Here is a 17,388-nt window from a genome sequence, read left to right as displayed (position 1 = left end):
CAGCTATTCGATTAGGCTGTCAAGAGAGACTACCATGAACTGAAATGGCAAAGAATGAATGTGCCAACTGAATGTATGCCGGTACTCATCAACCCACCAGAAAGAAAACCCATATATCCCAGAGAGGTTATAGCGTCCCACATATCCCAGAGAGGGTATAGCGTCCCACATATCCCAGAGAGGGTATAGCGTCCCACATATCCCAGAGAGTGTATGGGGACGTATAGCTAGCTGTATGCAATATCTTATCTGCTACAGTAGAACTGTATTATCACACACTCCTCTCGTTGTTTTTGTGACACGACTTCTGCTTTTGGGCGTTAACGTATCCCTCAGTGTTAACAAGGCGACAGTCCATCTCCTCCTCCACTGGATTGGAGGAGATTGGTTGAATTTACTGGATTGGTTGAACAGTGCAGAAGAGAATCTCACCCAAAGCGTTTTCTCTCGTCAGGAACAGAAAGAAGAAACGCAGCTCAGGCATTTATTTTACGCCTTAGGGTTTTAGAGGCAATGATCTAATGGCCCTATGATGGCTTTATGGGTCACACATAGTAGCCAGAAAGATTAAAAGGCCACAGTGGACAGGTAGCCAGCCACAAGTGGCTACTTCTGGTCTCATTGTCAATAGGATGATGCAAATATCAAATTATATGGCAAGTTTCCTATCCACATACATAACCATTTACATGTACTTACTAAACATGTTGTATATGGATCTAACAAATATTCTTTATGATGACTGGTGTGATGTTCAACATTGGGGCATATAGGGATATTGAATATATCCAGTTATATATGTAAAGTATGTCATTATTAATGTTTACAATTGATGTACTTAGATTGCATGTGCCAGAAACACATTGTCGAAGTCTTTCCAGAAAAAGACTTTGACATTCAGATGACTGATAGTAACCCCAGTTCCTGCACCGTATGGTGGTAACATTAGGTCAACCCAGTAACCCACGCATGTACATATAAGTGTTTGTCTGTTTGCTCATAAAAGTGTACTTTGTAAAAAAAAAACATCTCCCCCTCCTCTTCCCTCTTAGTTTCTGACCCTTGGACATGCTCCTACAGTTGGACTGAGGGGCTGAGGTCCATGTCCAAGACAGCACACACACATCTGATCAGGGACCATACCCCCCAGGTAAGAGAAAACTAGCCACGTTGGGACACTCATAGGGAGGTATGGGGCTTATGGGAAGCATGGGAGACAGACAACATAGGAGAAAAGGAATCAAATATGAGGAATTGAAGGACCAATATTAGACAGATGAAAGTTGCTGAAAGACATCAGATATTATTTTTGAACTTCGTTTCTTGGAAAGAAATGTGTTAGAATTTGAAATATGGATCAAATGCATAAAAAGCAACTTGCTTTTTGTACTCTGAAGTTTGAGTTTGAATGTTTGGTAGAGTTAAATTGTTTTTGGTTGTGTGAAACATTGAATGTTAAGTTGTTGCTTCTCACATGTTTTACCTGCCCCTCCCCTTCTCTCTCTCGTTCTCAGCCCTTCACCATGAAGTTTGTCGCTCTTGTTGGCAGTAGGTCAATATGAGCTCTAATGTTATATAACATAGTACAGTCTTGGGTGGAGGCCTGAGCACTATAGCTAAAGCCTGGGTCTGTCATGTGGTTGTTCGCCCACCAGGCTCCCAGGCCTTGCAGAATGATGCCCCCTCCCAGATGGAGCACATCAAGGCAGCCATCATAGAGTACCTCACTCAGGTGAAGGAGACCGTCCGGAAGACCCTGGACCACCTGGATGGACTGAATACACTGAGTACAAGTAAAAGAAACACATAGCTCCACTTGTTAACTTTCACCAGATTATTTTGCCTTAATATTCCCTTTCCAACAACCCCTCATCCTTCTTTCCATCATAGCAATGTATTGCACTGGTCTCTCCCTCATTTTACCCTCCACCCCTCTGTCCACCCTCCTCATATCCCCCCAGGATGAAGCTGTCCGAGAGCTTCGACAAGCTGCACGAGTATACCCAGACTGCTTCCACTTCCAATCAGGTGTGTGAAAAGGTGATGGCTGATGTTGAGAATCTCCGCACCAAGCTGAAGCCCAAGAGTGAGGAGCTGCAGCAGGTCCTCCAGAAGCATGTTGAGGTGTACCGCGAGAAGCTAGAGCCCATCTTCCAGGAGTACGTCTTCAAGAACCGTGAGGAGCTGGTCAATTAGATGCGCGCCAAGGTTGAGGTGATCAAGTCAAAGCTGTTCCCCATGGTTGAGATAGTCCGCACCAAGCTGATGTAACGGATGTGAAACGGCTAGCTTAGTTAGCGGTGCGAGCTAAATAGCGTTTCAATCGGTGACGCCACTTGCTCTACTTGAAGTAGTAGTTCCCCTTGCTCTGCAAGGGCCGCGGCTTTTGTGGAGCGATGGGTAACGATGCTTCGTGGGTGACTGTTGTTGATGTGTACAGAGGCTCCCTGGTTCGCGCCCGTGTATGGGCGAAGGGACGGTCTAAAGTTATACTGTTACACTGACCAATCGTCTGGAGGAGCGGAGGAATCTGGCCACCCCCTACGCTGAGTACAGGGATCAGCTTGTGAAGTCTGTTGGTGAGGGAGGTGTCCCTACACACCGCTGACCTCCAGAGCGAGCTGGAGCCCTACTTCGAGGACCTGAAGAGCAGGTTCATGACCTTCTATGATACCGTCGCCACAGCCTTGAAGGCATAAAACCTCAGATCCTGGTCAGACACACACTCCTCACAATAAGAAGTGCCGAGACTCGCACACACTATCTGTAGATTGTCTCCACGTAGTGGTCACCTTCAGTGTGATTCCATCCACATGAACATGGCCTGTGTCATGCTTGGTGAAAGAAACTTGGTGTACCTGATAAAATATGGTCCTTGGATCTCTCCTCCAGAAATCTTGTCAATGAAATACAAAAGGTCTCCAATATACTGGTGTAATGGTTTTATTTTATCGTTCTCTTACATCACATATGTTAATTAAACAAGTCCAAATAGTTATTGCCATTTCCCTTCCACTGAAGTATTTCCTGCTCATTCAACTTTTAGTAAGGCACTTATTAACATAACACTTTAGTGTATTTTTAGACATAGAAAAAAACATTTTACACAGAATCGTGGAAGTTAGAAACATTATAAAACATAGAAAATGCTTGGTAGTTAGAAATAACATGCACGTAACAGTTGATATAATTATGTCAGAGGGTATCAGAGGTATATTTGACAAGAAACACACTGCTTGTCAAACGGGCATACATAACAAACATGATATCCCTATGGGTTAAATCAGGAATGTTTTAAAAAAGTGAGAAAATAAAGTTCTGGTCAGTGCCAGATTATAACTGCAGTTGTTTTAACATGATGTACTAAATGATTTACATAAAGTCAAGTCTAAATATAGGGATGAATAATATGAATGACTTGTTTTTATTGTGTCACATAGGTGAATAGTAATAAGTCACCATGACTGCTCTGTGTAGGTGAGAATCATATTCCACCATCTCCCACTTCAGTTCTGTGAAGCTGACCAGAACGTTATCAGTGTTCCTCTTTCCCTTCTTCTGTTGTGTTCTCTGGTCGGTCTTATCGGCTACTCCTCTCACTTTGCTGGACAGAAGGGACAGGCATTGTACTTGCTCGACTGCAGCCATACACTGATGCACTGAAACACAGACAGAGGCAAATCATCAGCTTTCCATCAGCTAAAAGTGCCTCAGTAGTTTAAGAATGTAGAGTCAGGGTTATAGCAATGTAAAAAGGAAGCATCATCTTATTGTGCCTAGTATTGTGTACAATATGAGGAAGTCTTAGGGTAGGCCTCACCTCCTCATCAACACTGTAGTTTGCAGTAATATAAGTGCTTTTTTTAGTGTAGGACTTACATCCTTATGTACAGTGTGTGCGCAGCTCATGGGGTGCTGGCTGTCTGCTTCCAAGTGTTTCTGGCACATCAAGCACAGCTTACGATTACTGACAGCCACAGGCTGGCGAGAGACAAGCAGTACATCAATAGGCAAACACACAAGGGTTATGTACATCTCGTCACCCAAGTCTAAAATTCTCTAACTATGGTTGTTAGTGCCCTCTGCAGGTTGGTAGTGGTTTGTACCTGTGGGGGCCAGGTCTGGAAGACCTGGGCCACTGCAGGTCTCTGAGGGGGATGTGTGGGTCTCTGGATGGGTCCTGGAGGGCGCTGGATTGGGTCTGGGTAGCCAGGAACGCCCCTGTCTGCAGAGGGAGGCCTGATAGGCCCTGGTGCCTTTGGAGGATAAGGGTTAGGTTTAGACCGGGGATCATCAACTGGATTCAGCCGCGGGCCAATTTTTGTCTTGTGCGGGTGGGTAGGGGCGCCGGACCATAATTGTAAATCATTTGTGACTGCAGATTGACTGCAAGAAGCCCAAACAGATATAATATTTGAATTAAAACATTAATTTCAAACCTTGCTTACATTTGTATATGATCACATAACCAAAATGCAACCCCAAAAAAGACAGTATTGTGTGGAGGCCTGTTGGGGAACCCTGGTTTAGACTGTGTTGGTGTTGGCACGAACGTGTGTGCCTCTCAGTGTTAATGACTGTCCTACCGGTTTCTCATTTTGTGCCAGTCTCTGTGCCACCTGCTTTGTGACGTCATCAATAGACATGCCAGCCATGGTCCCCCGAGAATTCTTAATCTGCTGCAGAACTGACATAAGCTGGGTTCTGGAGGGAGAGAGGGAGAGAGAGGGAGGTAAACTGAAAGAATGAGACCGTGGCTGCCAATACCGAGTTTTCGCCTACTCCCGGAAAACTTTGTCAAAGGTAAGGATCCGGATCTTTCTGCGCACGTGTTATAGGAATGAGTGGTAAATGTCCGACTGGTGATATATGTCATAGGAATTGATATACACTAACAATCAAATGCAAACAATTTATACAATAAAGTTATGAAACAATGAATGTGCACAAATTGGTGGGAGAGAGTGCATTCTGGAGAGAGAAGTGCATTGTGCAGCCACACTCCCCTTCTTTGACTGTGCCATCCCAGCAGCCTCTGCCTCGGCAATGGATTAGTTCACAGAGATGGGCGCGAATAAGACAGATGTCTCGTGTGCCATAAAATAAATAAATATATATATATATGCTACTGGTCAACAAAAAAAATCTTGGTCGACGAACAGCCTATCGATCAAACAATCGACCAGTCAAATAATTGAGGTCGGCCCTAGTCCCTACACATTGCAATGGAGCAAAAACAATCAGCGTTGTGTGATAATGTAGGAACATTTTATAGTTGCTGCCATTTCGTAGCCACTAGCCAGAGTTAATGAAAAAACAATGTAACTCCCCATTTGAGTTGATGATCTGCGTTTTAACCACAGTCCCTACTAACTGCTACTTCGCTTCTCAACGATCATGCATCAAATCAAATGTATTTATAAAGCCCTTCTTACATCAGCTGAGATCTCAAAGTGCTGTACAGAAACCCAGCCTAAAACCCCAAACAGCAAGCAATGCAGGTGGAGAAGCACGTACCCATCGGTTCCACCTCTGGGCTGCCGAACGTTCTAGGCAACCCGAGCAGGTGTAGAAGCACGTACCCATCGGTTCCACCTCTGGGCTGCCGAACGTTCTAGGCAACCCGAGCAGGTGTAGAAGCACGTACCCATCGGTTCCACCTCTGGGCTGCCGAACGTTCTAGGCAACCCGAGCAGGTGTAGAAGCACGTACCCATCGGTTCCACCTCTGGGCTGCCGAACGTTCTAGACAACCCGAGCAGGTGTAGAAGCACGTACCCATCGGTTCTACCTCTGGGCTGCCAAACGTTCTAGGCAACCCGAGCAGGTGTAGAAGCACGTACCCATCGGTTCCACCTCTGGGCTGCCGAACGTTCTAGGCAACCCGAGCAGGTGTAGAAGCACGTACCCATCGTTTCCACCTCTGGGCTGCCGAACGTTCTAGGCAACCCGAGCAGGTGTAGAAGCACGTACCCATCGGTTCCACCTCTGGGCTGCCGAACGTTCTAGGCAACCCGAGCAGGTGTAGAAGCACGTACCCATCGGTTCCACCTCTGGGCTGCCGAACGTTCTAGACAACCCGAGCAGGTGTAGAAGCGCGTACCCATCGGTTCTACCTCTGGGCTGCCAAACGTTCTAGGCAACCCGAGCAGGTGTAGAAGCACGTACCCATCGGTTCCACCTCTGGGCTGCCGAACGTTCTAGGCAACCCGAGCAGGTGTAGAAGCACGTACCCATCGTTTCCACCTCTGGGCTGCCGAACGTTCTAGGCAACCCGAGCAGGTGTAGAAGCACGTACCCATCGGTTCCACCTCTGGGCTGCCGAATGTTCTAGGCAACCCGAGCAGGTGTAGAAGCACGTACCCATCGGTTCCACCTCTGGGCTGCCGAACGTTCTAGGCAACCCGAGCAGGTGTAGAAGCACGTACCCATCGGTTCCACCTCTGGGCTGCCGAACGTTCTAGGCAACCCGAGCAGGTGTAGAAGCACGTACCCATCGGTTCCACCTCTGGGCTGCCGAACGTTCTAGGCAACCCGAGCAGGTGTAGAAGCACGTACCCATCGGTTCCACCTCTGGGCTGCCGAACGTTCTAGGCAACCCGAGCAGGTGTATCCGGACCGGAAACCAGTCTGACAATGGGTTCGTTTAGCGTCGCGCAAAACACTATTATTCTTAACTACCGCTTTAGACTGCCTACGATGTCTGATGAATATCTTCATAGTTATGCTGCCTTATCGTAGCGAGAGTTGCTGAAAAAAGAACTAGCCAATGTTTGCAATGATAATGAGAAAATAATCACTATTTTTTACTGCCTGTATGTCTTGCTTTGGTTTGATATGCTTGCCTAAATATACAACAGACAAAAAAGTTTGTACGAACATGTCGCTCATGTATTCTGCATACAACATGATAGCTGCATGTAGCCTAACACACCTCCTGAAAAAATGACCTGAAATCGAGCAGAAGCAGAGTGTGCATCACGGCAAGTCAGGTTATAGCCACGGCAAGTCAGGTTATAGCCACGGCAAGTCAGGTTATAGCCACGGCAAGTCAGGTTACAGCCACGGCAAGTCAGGTTACAGCCACGGCAAGTCAGGTTATAGCCACGGCAAGTCAGGTTATAGCCACGGCAAGTCAGGTTACAGCCACGGCAAGTCAGGTTATAGCCACGGCAAGTCAGGTTATAGCCACGGCAAGTCAGGTTATAGCCACGGCAAGTCAGGTTATAGCCACGGCAAGTCAGGTTCCGGAAAAACTGGAACCGCAGCCACTCCGTATTGATTATAGTCGGCAAGATCTTTTACTGACCAGTACATTCAGAGTAAGTGACAGACTTTGATCTCACCTGTTGCACTGTGGAAATCTGTCTCCCAGTCTCTTCAGCAGATTGTCCAGTTTGCCAGCAGCTGGGGGGTTATTGGAGGGCAGGGACTGGGCGGAGGCCATGGTAGTGGTGGACTGGGAGACAGGTGGGGCGGCTGGGTGTTGGGCTAGAGCAGAGGCAGTGGAGGAGGGGGCAGGTGGGGGGGTTACTCTGGCTGGGGCTGTGAAAGCAGCACGGTGGTGCTGCTGGGATGTGAAGGTCATCCCCATGGCTTTAGGAGGGCCCGTCTGGAAATGTTGAAAAGGGGGGCGGGGTGCATATCATCAGACTCATCAACAAGTCCACCTGGCATTGACTGTCTTCGTCAGAATCAATTGCACACACACCATGGGAACCTGGGGTAAGGGTGGTAATGTGATTCCAGGGAGGCTTTCCATTGGTTGGCCCTGTTGCAGCAAGTGAAGGTAATCCTTGAACTGATTCTGGGAGAGAGAAAGAGAAGATGAGAGGGGACAGTCAATAAAGTCCCCTAGTTGTCTAGGGGCAGTTCAACCCCCTAGTGGAGTTCTTAACGCAGTCTAGTCGCTCTCTTGTCCTTCACCTGTAGTCCCGCCAAACTGCTGTGAACCACAGCCACATTATTCTCCCATTCCAGCCTGTGGTGCATGTGCTGCTGTTGGGAGGAGTCTAACCTGCAGACAGAGGGAACACAACCAATCACTGAAGCACAGCCTTTATGGGAGAAGTTACAATATACAGACGATATCCAGCTTTGGTCATAAGGTCATGCTCAGTACAGTACCCAAGTGTGTTTATGTATTGGTCAGCCTCTTTCAGCCAGTCGTCCACCTCAGACATGGTCACATCTCTCTGCATTTCCAGAGCCGCAATCTGTTGAACATAAATCAGAATACAAATCAGCGTTAATCCCTGATTGTCTTTAAATCCAACTCCATGGAGACAAGTGTGGATAGGTCAGGGGTGTCAAACTCATTTCGCATCGTGGGCCACATACGGCCTAGGGAGATGTCAAGTGGGCCGGACCATTAAAATTATACCATACTCTGCTACACTGCTCCACGAAATTGAAAATTTATGGAGTTGTATGAACAGTAGAATTCCATCACACAACTTTTGTTTTGAAGCTGCTGACTAACATTAAAGTGCACATTTTTTAAATCACCACAGTAAGGATTCATCTTCACAGAGCTGTATTCTTTCAATGCAAACAGTATCTAAGGCAGCATTTTAAAGGTGTTAGTCTAGTCTGGACTTGTATTTGTTCCTGAAACTTGGCATCTTTTGGCCTGTACAAGTGCATCAACACCAGGTGTCATGTCCTGACTAGCTGTCACTTTCAGAATGTCATTTAAGTGCTTGTTTGTGAGCCTTGAACGCATTTTTGTTTTATTGATATTCATCACTGAGAAAATTTGTTCACAAAGGTAGGTTGTCCCAAACATGCACAAAATTTTAGCAGCCAGGGCTGTTAATTTGGGGTACCCTGGTAGTAGATACTGATAAAATCTGTCCAGACCTACAGAGGCAAATTTGCCCTTCAAATCTGCATCACACTGCAAATCAATTATCTCTAGCTGAATTTCGACCGGCAGATCAGAAGCTTTAACTGTGAAAGGTGAGCGAAAAACTGAAAATTCTGTCTCAAGTTCACCAAATACCTGAAAACGTTTCTCAAACTCCCGCAGTAGTCCTGCAATTTTGTCTTTGTACCGTTTCATGACCGTTTCATGTCCGCATCAGGTCTGGTCACACACACATCTCTCAGACAGGGGAAATGAGCAGGGTTGCCATTTGCATCTCCCACAAAGTCAGCTTTGTATGTTGTCAGAAAACTGTGTGACAACTTTTTTGCGGCCTTGCAACATTTTGTTCAGATTGTTCAAGTGTTCAGTAATATCAACCAAGAATGCAAGGTCCCGTAGCCATTCCTGAGATTGTAATTCCAACACCGGTTTTCCTTTTTTCTCCATGAACTGTCCGATTTCCTCTCGTAGATCAAAGAAATGCCTCAGCACAGCGCCTCGGCTTAACCATCTCACTTCAGTGTGGTATGGCAGGCTGTGGGTAATGTTGCTGTCGCTGAGAAGTTTGTCAAACTGACGATGGTTCAGACCTCTGGACCGGATGAAATTTACAGTGCGAACAACCACCTCCATGACGTGGTCCATTTTCAGCGACTTGCAACACAATGCCTCCTGGTGCAAAATACAGTGAAATGTCCAGAAACGATCTCCTCCATTAAGGGCTTGTACTTTGTCTTTGAACTTTGTCGCGACACCTGCTTTCTTTCCGACCATGGATGGCGCGCCGTCTGTAGCCAGGCTGACAGCGCGGGACCAGTCCACTCCAACTCTGTCCAATGCAGCAACGACAGAGCCGAAAATGTCCTCGGCTGTTGTGGTGTCCATCATTGGCACCAACTCAAGAAACTCTTCAGTAACAGTCAATGTCTCATCAACTCCTCGAATAAATATGGCCAGTTGGGCCACGTCTGTGATGTCAGTGCTCTCGTCAATTGCCACGGAAAATGCAATAAATGACTTGACTCTCTGTTTCAATTGACTGTCTAAATCTGCCGATAGTTCCGAAATCCTCTCTGCTATAGTATTCCTCGTCAGGCTAATATTGGCAAAAGCTTGTCGCTTCTCGGGACATACAAGTTCAGCCGCCTTCATCATGCATCGTTTAACAAAGTCACCGTCGGAATACGGCTTCGATGCTAATGCTATTTCGCTAGCAATTAGGTAGCTGGCTTTTACCGCTGCTTCACTGACTTCTCGGCTCTGGATGAAAGTTGACTGCTGTTTCCTCAGACCCGCCAGCAATTCGTTAATCTTATCTCTTCTCAGTTGTCCTTGCAAGCCGTCATATTTTTCGCTGTGATGAGTCTCGTAGTGGCGTCGAATATTATATTCCTTCAATACCGAAACTTGTTGCAACACACCAAGCACGAAGGTTTTCCGTGCATCTCTGTAAATAAATAGGACGTGGTCCATTTTTCTTTGAAAATTCTACACTCCTTATCTACTTTTCTCCGTTTGGATAACGACATTTTGGCTAATGAGGGTGTAGCGGAGAGGTAGAGACCAAGGTATTAACAACGTCGTAACAAGCAGCAGATGGCGCATTGATACCGTCTGCTGTTTTCAGTCTGTCTCAGTGATGCGGCTTGTCTTCTACTCTGATGGAAAGAGTGCGCCCCTTAGCGGATAATCCATGAATTGCAGCGAATTAAAAATATTAATTCCATGTCTTTTATGCATTTTTTCCACTTTCAAATTATCCTGCGGGCCTGATCGAACCTCCTTGGGGGCCGGTTCCGGCCCGCGGGCCGTATGTTTGACACCCCTGGGATAGGTGAATGAGAGTGAACGTTCAGGGTCATGATGGTTGACTTATTGAGTTAATAAATATGTACAGACTGACCTCCTCCTGTAGAGCTCTCTGTGTGGTCTCCTCTGACTCCTCCTGTAGACGCTCCATCTCAGTGTTCAGGTCTGCTAGCTCCCGCTCCCACATCAGCCTGGAGATGATCACAGTAGGTGTATTGTATCGCGAAATAATGTGGACTAGTATGTGGTGTCTATAGTTATGTTATACGTGTAGGGGTAGGACTGTGGCTTAGTGTCTTACTTCTCCTGGTTCTGCTCCTCTATCAGCAAAGCCAGCTTCCTGGTGGTCTCCTCCAGCTCCTGAGACAGTCTGGTAAAGGGACAAACAGAGGAACATGGCTGACAGGACATAATGTCACAGTTCTGTCTTTTTCCACCTTCTCACATTCTCTCCTTTACCTGTTCCTCTCCTCCTCCATTTTGCTTTTCTCCATGCTGAGCTCCTGCTTCTTGGCCGCAAAGTTCTTGCGGGTGGTCTTGCAGCAGTTCAGCTGAAGCTTCACATGCAGGGACTCAATTTTGTCCAGCAGCGCCTAAAAATATTAATGTTGTCACTCACAGGTTATAAGCCCAAAGACGTAATGACACAATTAGGCTTATACAGTGCTCCCGGAAAGTGTTCAGACTGCTTTACCCTTTCCACATTTTCTTACGTTACAGCCTTATTCTACAATGGATTCAATTGTTTTATCCCCTAATCAATCTACACACAATACCCCATAATGACAAAGCAAAAACAGTTTAAATGTTTGTACATTTATATAAACAAAAAAACTGAAATATCACATTTACATAAGTATTCAGACCCCTTACTCAGTACTTTGTTGAAGCACCATTGGCAGCGATTACAGCCTCTAGTCTTCTTGGATATGACGCTACAAGCTTGGCATACCTGTATTTAGGGAGTTTCTCCCATTCTTCTCTGCAGATCCTCTCAAGCTCTGTCAGGTTGGATGGGGAGCATCATTGCACAGCTATTTTCAGGTCTCTCCAGAGCTGTTCAATCGGGTTCATGTCCGGGCTCTGGCTGGGACACTCAAAGACATTGAGACTTGTCCCGAAGCCACTCCTGTGTTGTCTTGTTGGAAGGTGAACCTTCACCCCAGTCTGAGGTCCTGATGCTGAACAACAGTCTTGGTTTCATCAGACCAGAGCATCTTGTCTCTTATGATCTGAGATTCTTTAGGTGCCTTTTGGCAAACTCCAAGCGGGCTGTCATGTACCTTTTATTGAGGAGTGGCTTTTGTCTAGCCACTCTACCATAAAGCCCGATTGGTGGAGAGCTGCAGAGATGGTTGTCCTTCTGGAAGGTTCTCCCATCTCCACAGAGAAACTCTGGAGCTCTGTAGAGTGACCATTGGGTCACGATTTCTCATTTTTGCTGGACGGCCAGCTCTAGGAAGAGTCTTGGTGGTTCCAAACTTCTTCCATTTAAGAATGATGGAGGCCACTGTGTTCTTGGGGACCTTCAATGCTGCAGACCTTTTTTGGTACCATTCCCCAGATCTGTTCTTTGACACAATCCTGTCTCGGAGCTCAACAGATAATTCCTTCGACCTCATGGCTTGGTTTTTGCTCTGACATGCACTGTCAACTGTGGGACTTTATATAGACAGGTGTGTGCCTTTCCAAATCATGTCCAATCAATTTAATTTACCACAGGTGGACTCCAACCAAGTTGTGGAAACATCTCAATGATGATTAATGGAAACAGAATGCACCTGTGCTAAATTTTGAGTGTCATAGCAAATCGTCTGAATATTTATGTAAATAAGGTATCTGTTTTTAAAAATGTTAATACATTTGCAAACATTTCTGAAAACCTGTTATCGCTTTGTCATTATGGGGTACTGTGTGTACATCGATCATTTGTATTTATTTAATACATTTTAGAATAAGGCTGTAACACAAAATGTGGAAAAAGTCAAGGGGTACTTTCCGAATGCACCGTATGTAGCCTACAGTACAGAGACGTGTGAACAGACCTGCTGCTGGTGTACCCCCTCATCCTTCTTCTGCACCAGACTGTCTACTTGGCTGCCATGATCAGCCTCATCCTCCTCCTGGTGCTTCATCAGCTCCTCATACTGCATGGCCAGGTGGGTGCTGTACTCATCCACTGACCGCTGCAGAGAGAGAGAGAGAGAGGGAAGAAAGGAGAAAGAGCGTGAGGGAGAGAAGGTTGAGAAAAATAGGAAGGGAGGAAAGATAGGAAAAAGAGAGTGAGGGAGGGTGGAAAGAGGAGAAAGAGACAGGAGAAATGTAAGGAGAGAGAGTAGAAATTAAAAAGGTTGTCAACGTCTGTGACACACAGATAGAAGTTGTGTGTGTTACCACAATAATTGCCCCAGGTATGCACCCAGAGTGAATACATTACCATCAGTGACTCCCAATCCAGATCGGTGTTAACATCTTTGTCTGCTGTCCAGGCGTCTGTCTGCAAGATACCAAACACTTAGGATTACTTGCTGTCACATATGCTTCACTTTAGTAAATTACTGCTGTCCTATACCAACGTATACTACCTGAACGCCTTGCCCCTCCTGCTTCTTCTTGTGAGTGACATGCTGTCCATCTCCCGAGGCCAGCTTGTCCAGCTCCCCTACAGATTCCGAGGTGTAGCCAGGCTCGGACCAGGGGTTGGACTGGTTGGACCAGGGGTTGTATTGCTGCTCAGGGTTTCCCGTGGCGGAGGTTTCGCTGGGAGACAGAGCTAGGGTAAATATTTGGTGAGGTACTCTGCTCTTGATATACCAGCATGTCATCACCCACTCCTCATAAGCAACTACCCCTACGATAACAGTCACCGCACTTACCGCGCCATGTCCTCCTCCAGCGCCAATCCCCAGTCGATGTCGTCCATCGTTTGCTAGCTAGCTAGCTAGTTAGTTCGTTTCTTCGACGACAAATGAAACAGCGGTAAGCTTGTTAGGAAACTGAAACTTAAATGACAACGTACATCTTAGTAGTCATCAAAAACGGCCAATTCATATTTAGAATTTTTTGTTTCCTCATCCCACGTTGGAAAATTATAAACATTGCACGTTTGATGACGTGCACTTCCGGGTAAACACACGCAGATCATTGCTACGCTTGCGCAAGCGCCGTCCAAATTAGTTTATTCATAATGTTTGACATTCTTGTGATTCATGTTGTCCAGAGAGAGGTGAGTTTGTTGTGAAGGTATGCAAACATGGTATGATTGGTAGACAAATAATGTAGCTTCAAATGATGTAAATTGTAATTCCTACATGACCACTACAGAAGTGTCATAGTAAAAAGTGTTAGGCCTACATGTGAAAATGTTATGGGATGCATTTACTGTGTTTATTGGTAGTTGGTAGACCACTGATGGAATCCATATCCTGGGCCCTGTTTCAGAAAGCAGGTTTAACAAACTCTGAGTTTTAAACCTGAACTCTGGGTTGACTAACTCTGAGCTGTCAAACTCAAGAGTTTTCATTTTCAGAACAGGTGATAACTCAGAGTCGATTGAACTAATTGTTAAGTGAAGCATGTGCATGAGGAGATAAAAAGCCCTCATCAATGGAACACAGATAACATGATTCATCATAGCAACAGGAGAAAAAAGGGCTTGAAACTCCTACTTCTCCCCAGTGGAGTTAGAAATATTAATGAATGCGTATGCAGAATATGAGTTTATATTTATTTTTAAAAGAAATACAGTAGCAGCAGCAAAAGAGCGTAAGCTGGCGTGGCAGAAAATTGCTGACCGAGTCAATGCATGAGTATTAATTGAAAAAAAAATGAAAAAAAGTTTTTATCTCGGGTGTTCCACTTATTCAACATTTTATATATTTTGTGTGTGTGTATATATATTTGTGTTTTAATATTTATGCAGGTGCAACCCAACAGGCACAAAACGTACTTGGCAGCAACTGAAGATTAAATGTAAAAATATACTTCCAACTGGTAAGGTATAATTTCATTACAAGGACTTGTGATGTTGTTTAGCCTACCCTACCCAATTAAACAGCATTCAGTGGCTACATTCAACATGTGATATATTTAAGTAGTTAGTGAAATTGCCTAAGCAAAAAAAGTACATTTGTCAGCCATCCCAACATTGCCAGTATTCCATATTGTCTATTGGAAAGTAACACCTAAATGCCTTTTTACATGTCTCCAAATGTGTGCTTACTGGACATGTTCAAATTTGACCTCCATTATAGCCAATAGAAAAAGTCTGAGGGATGAAATACAGGTGAGGGTTCACCTGAGGCTGAGTAGATGGCCCTCAGTCAAAACAGTGGGTGACCTATTGCTGAAGGCATCTCTGAACCCCCCCATAGGACAAGGGCCTACATAAGAGGTTAGTTATTCAAATGAATGATATGTACATTAATATTTTTGACAGTGTTACCTCAGTGACACCCACCCATCCATCCATCTTAGACACAACTTGGCACACAGATTTTTTTTTGAAGCGGTACAATTCTTTGTAATTGACGACTGTTACTTTTTCAGTTGTCCTTCAGACATCATAATCTATTTTAAGGTGACTCCGAGTTATACATTCGGAAATATGATGTGGCCTACACACTGTTGTAAAAAACAATATTAAAATGAGGTGTGGCACTTTTCTGGGTAAAGTTATAATTGAACTGTCTAATCTTCATCTTCTACCAGGTACTGAAGGTGTAATCTGAATGGTGGAGCCTTAAGGCATAAGACCTCCATTTAGCTGGAAGTACTCTTAATACTCCACAGATTTGTCATAATGGGTTAGAGTAGAACCAAAATGGTTCATTTTCATTACAGGAGAATGATGGAGACACCTTGTCAGCTGCCACAGAGAGGGAAGATACAGAGAGGTCTATTGAGGTTTACACCTTAACAATAACATCGAACAGTTGATGATAGTGTTGTACCATAATAAAACTTGGTACCTTATTTTTCTCTAACAGCAATGCTGGAATTTACAATGAGGAAGAGGGGGGTCCATCCACTTCCACAGCACAACTTACCTCCTCCGTAAGATGTTGTTCAGCATTGGCCCATTACTTAGAATGAAACTAAGTAGACCTGGCACTGTGAAATTCAATGTCATTTTGTGTTCCTATAGCTCCCTGTGAAACAGCTGTACAGGGTGTACTTAGAGAAACAAATTGACAAATGTAATTTAGAAATTGTCCACAAGGCTGCAGATGCAAAAGATAAAAATAGAACTGCTGGAACATCAGTTAGAGGTGGATGGTGGATGATTTTACTTGTTTGAACAACATAAAACAATACTAACTACTGTACTGCATTTGCACTTGCAGGAAATAAAGAAGACTTCATAAAAAGAAAGGCATATTGTCTTAATTTGACACTGGGGAGGTGAAGGGTCAATCAGAAATGATGGTAGCATATTGTGTCTCTGACTGTCTCTCGTGTGTCAGCGGGGTGGCCAGGATCGTTATCAGGATCTTTATCAGGATCGTTCACTGGTTGAGTAGGACATTGTTCTCCTCTAATTGTGGTAATATTGTGGAGAATCACACATGAGGTCACATGCCCTTTCTGGGGTGACCCTGAGCCTACGAAGGCACTGGAACCGGGCCTTGAGCATCCCAATGGTCATCTCTACCCTGGCTCGTGTCCTGCAGTGAGCCAAGTTATAACGTTGCTGTAGGCCGGGCTCAGAATCAGGGTAAGGGCTCAGCAAATAGGGCTGGCAGGGGTACCCTCTGTCACCGAGCAGGTAACCATCCAACTCTCCTATGATAATACGAGGATACAGTTCATTTTTAGTTGCAATCGAAATAAACAAAATATTGATATAATAGGATATAGCTATATATAACTCACCACGGGCAAATCTAACTCCGTATACACTCATGAACAATTTGCGAGTCATGCACAGACCCAGGCCACTTTGCTTCCACGATGCTGATGATGTGGACTGCATCACATATGATCTTCACAGTGCAGAACAGTAATTAGCTGTATTGTGAAGTATCTTTCATTGGGAATGCTAAAGGCTACTAATTTAGGCCTACTTGCACATTAATGCGGTGGAAAGACTTCCTATTCACAGCTGTGATAGGAATATGAGTGCCATCTAAGCAGCCAATCACACCTGGAAACCCTCAAATATATCAAATTAACTGATTAGTACTTCATGTCTCAAAGCTTCATACTAAGTAAATTAATTATTGCTTGATACCTGACTGATACCTGCAATTCTGTGGAATTCTTCTTTGTTGATTCTTGTGGGTCTGTGACTTGTGAACACCACAAAAGTGTACAGTAAATGTTTCAGTGCAAGTCACGTGACAGCCTGACAGATGGTTGCCTTGGAAATATGCTCAGCGTCACCGACATCATATAGAAAAAAAAAGTGCAACACAAAGAATTTGTTCAGAACTGAGAGCATGTCCATGTCCACGATGTGTCAAATTAACTACACGAGGGCTGAGAATATTGTTCAGATGATTGATCGATTGTACAGAAACACTCAAACAGATAATCATCAGGGAATGATAAAACATCCAAACATGGTCTGATTACCCTCTCCCGATGGAGATTTCTGCAGTGTTTTCAATATCAACTAGCTCTTCAAGAAAAGGACACGCCATGTCTGACACCTCCTGCAGGCTTTAGCTAAAGAGGAGGAGAAACTCCGGGTTAGTTGAAAACCTTCCA

The 17,388-nt window shown here is 45.0% G+C and overlaps 1 protein-coding gene and 1 pseudogene across 2 annotated transcripts; one reads left to right on the top strand and one right to left on the bottom strand.

The window, feature by feature from the left end:
* The first annotated feature begins 847 nt into the window (after positions 1-847).
* Positions 848-2,953, top strand: LOC115118293 (apolipoprotein A-I-2-like; annotated as a pseudogene).
* LOC115118298 (RING finger protein 214-like) lies at positions 2,928-13,772 on the bottom strand. Of its 2 annotated transcripts, XM_029646881.2 has the most exons (15): positions 13,554-13,769; positions 13,263-13,437; positions 13,115-13,174; positions 12,723-12,863; positions 11,137-11,270; positions 10,979-11,047; positions 10,772-10,868; positions 8,127-8,215; positions 7,926-8,016; positions 7,711-7,806; positions 7,346-7,611; positions 4,587-4,704; positions 4,107-4,256; positions 3,880-3,981; positions 2,928-3,659 (listed from the first exon to the last, which is right to left on the bottom strand). In XM_029646881.2, exons 1-15 carry the CDS (start codon positions 13,598-13,600, stop codon positions 3,597-3,599), a joined length of 1,698 nt encoding a protein of 565 aa, XP_029502741.1. In that variant the 5' UTR covers positions 13,601-13,769; the 3' UTR covers positions 2,928-3,596. The 2 variants fall into 2 exon arrangements, with proteins under 2 accessions (XP_029502741.1, XP_064879733.1); XM_065023661.1 differs by lacking the exon at positions 3,880-3,981 and having other exon boundaries at positions 13,554-13,772.
* Positions 13,773-17,388: the final 3,616 nt, after the last annotated feature.

Source organism: Oncorhynchus nerka, linkage group LG10, assembly GCF_034236695.1.
Source record: "Oncorhynchus nerka isolate Pitt River linkage group LG10, Oner_Uvic_2.0, whole genome shotgun sequence".
Taxonomy (NCBI): domain Eukaryota; kingdom Metazoa; phylum Chordata; class Actinopteri; order Salmoniformes; family Salmonidae; genus Oncorhynchus; species Oncorhynchus nerka.
The sequence above is the reverse complement of the archived record's forward strand: the minus strand, read 5'-3'. Positions and strand labels throughout refer to the sequence as shown.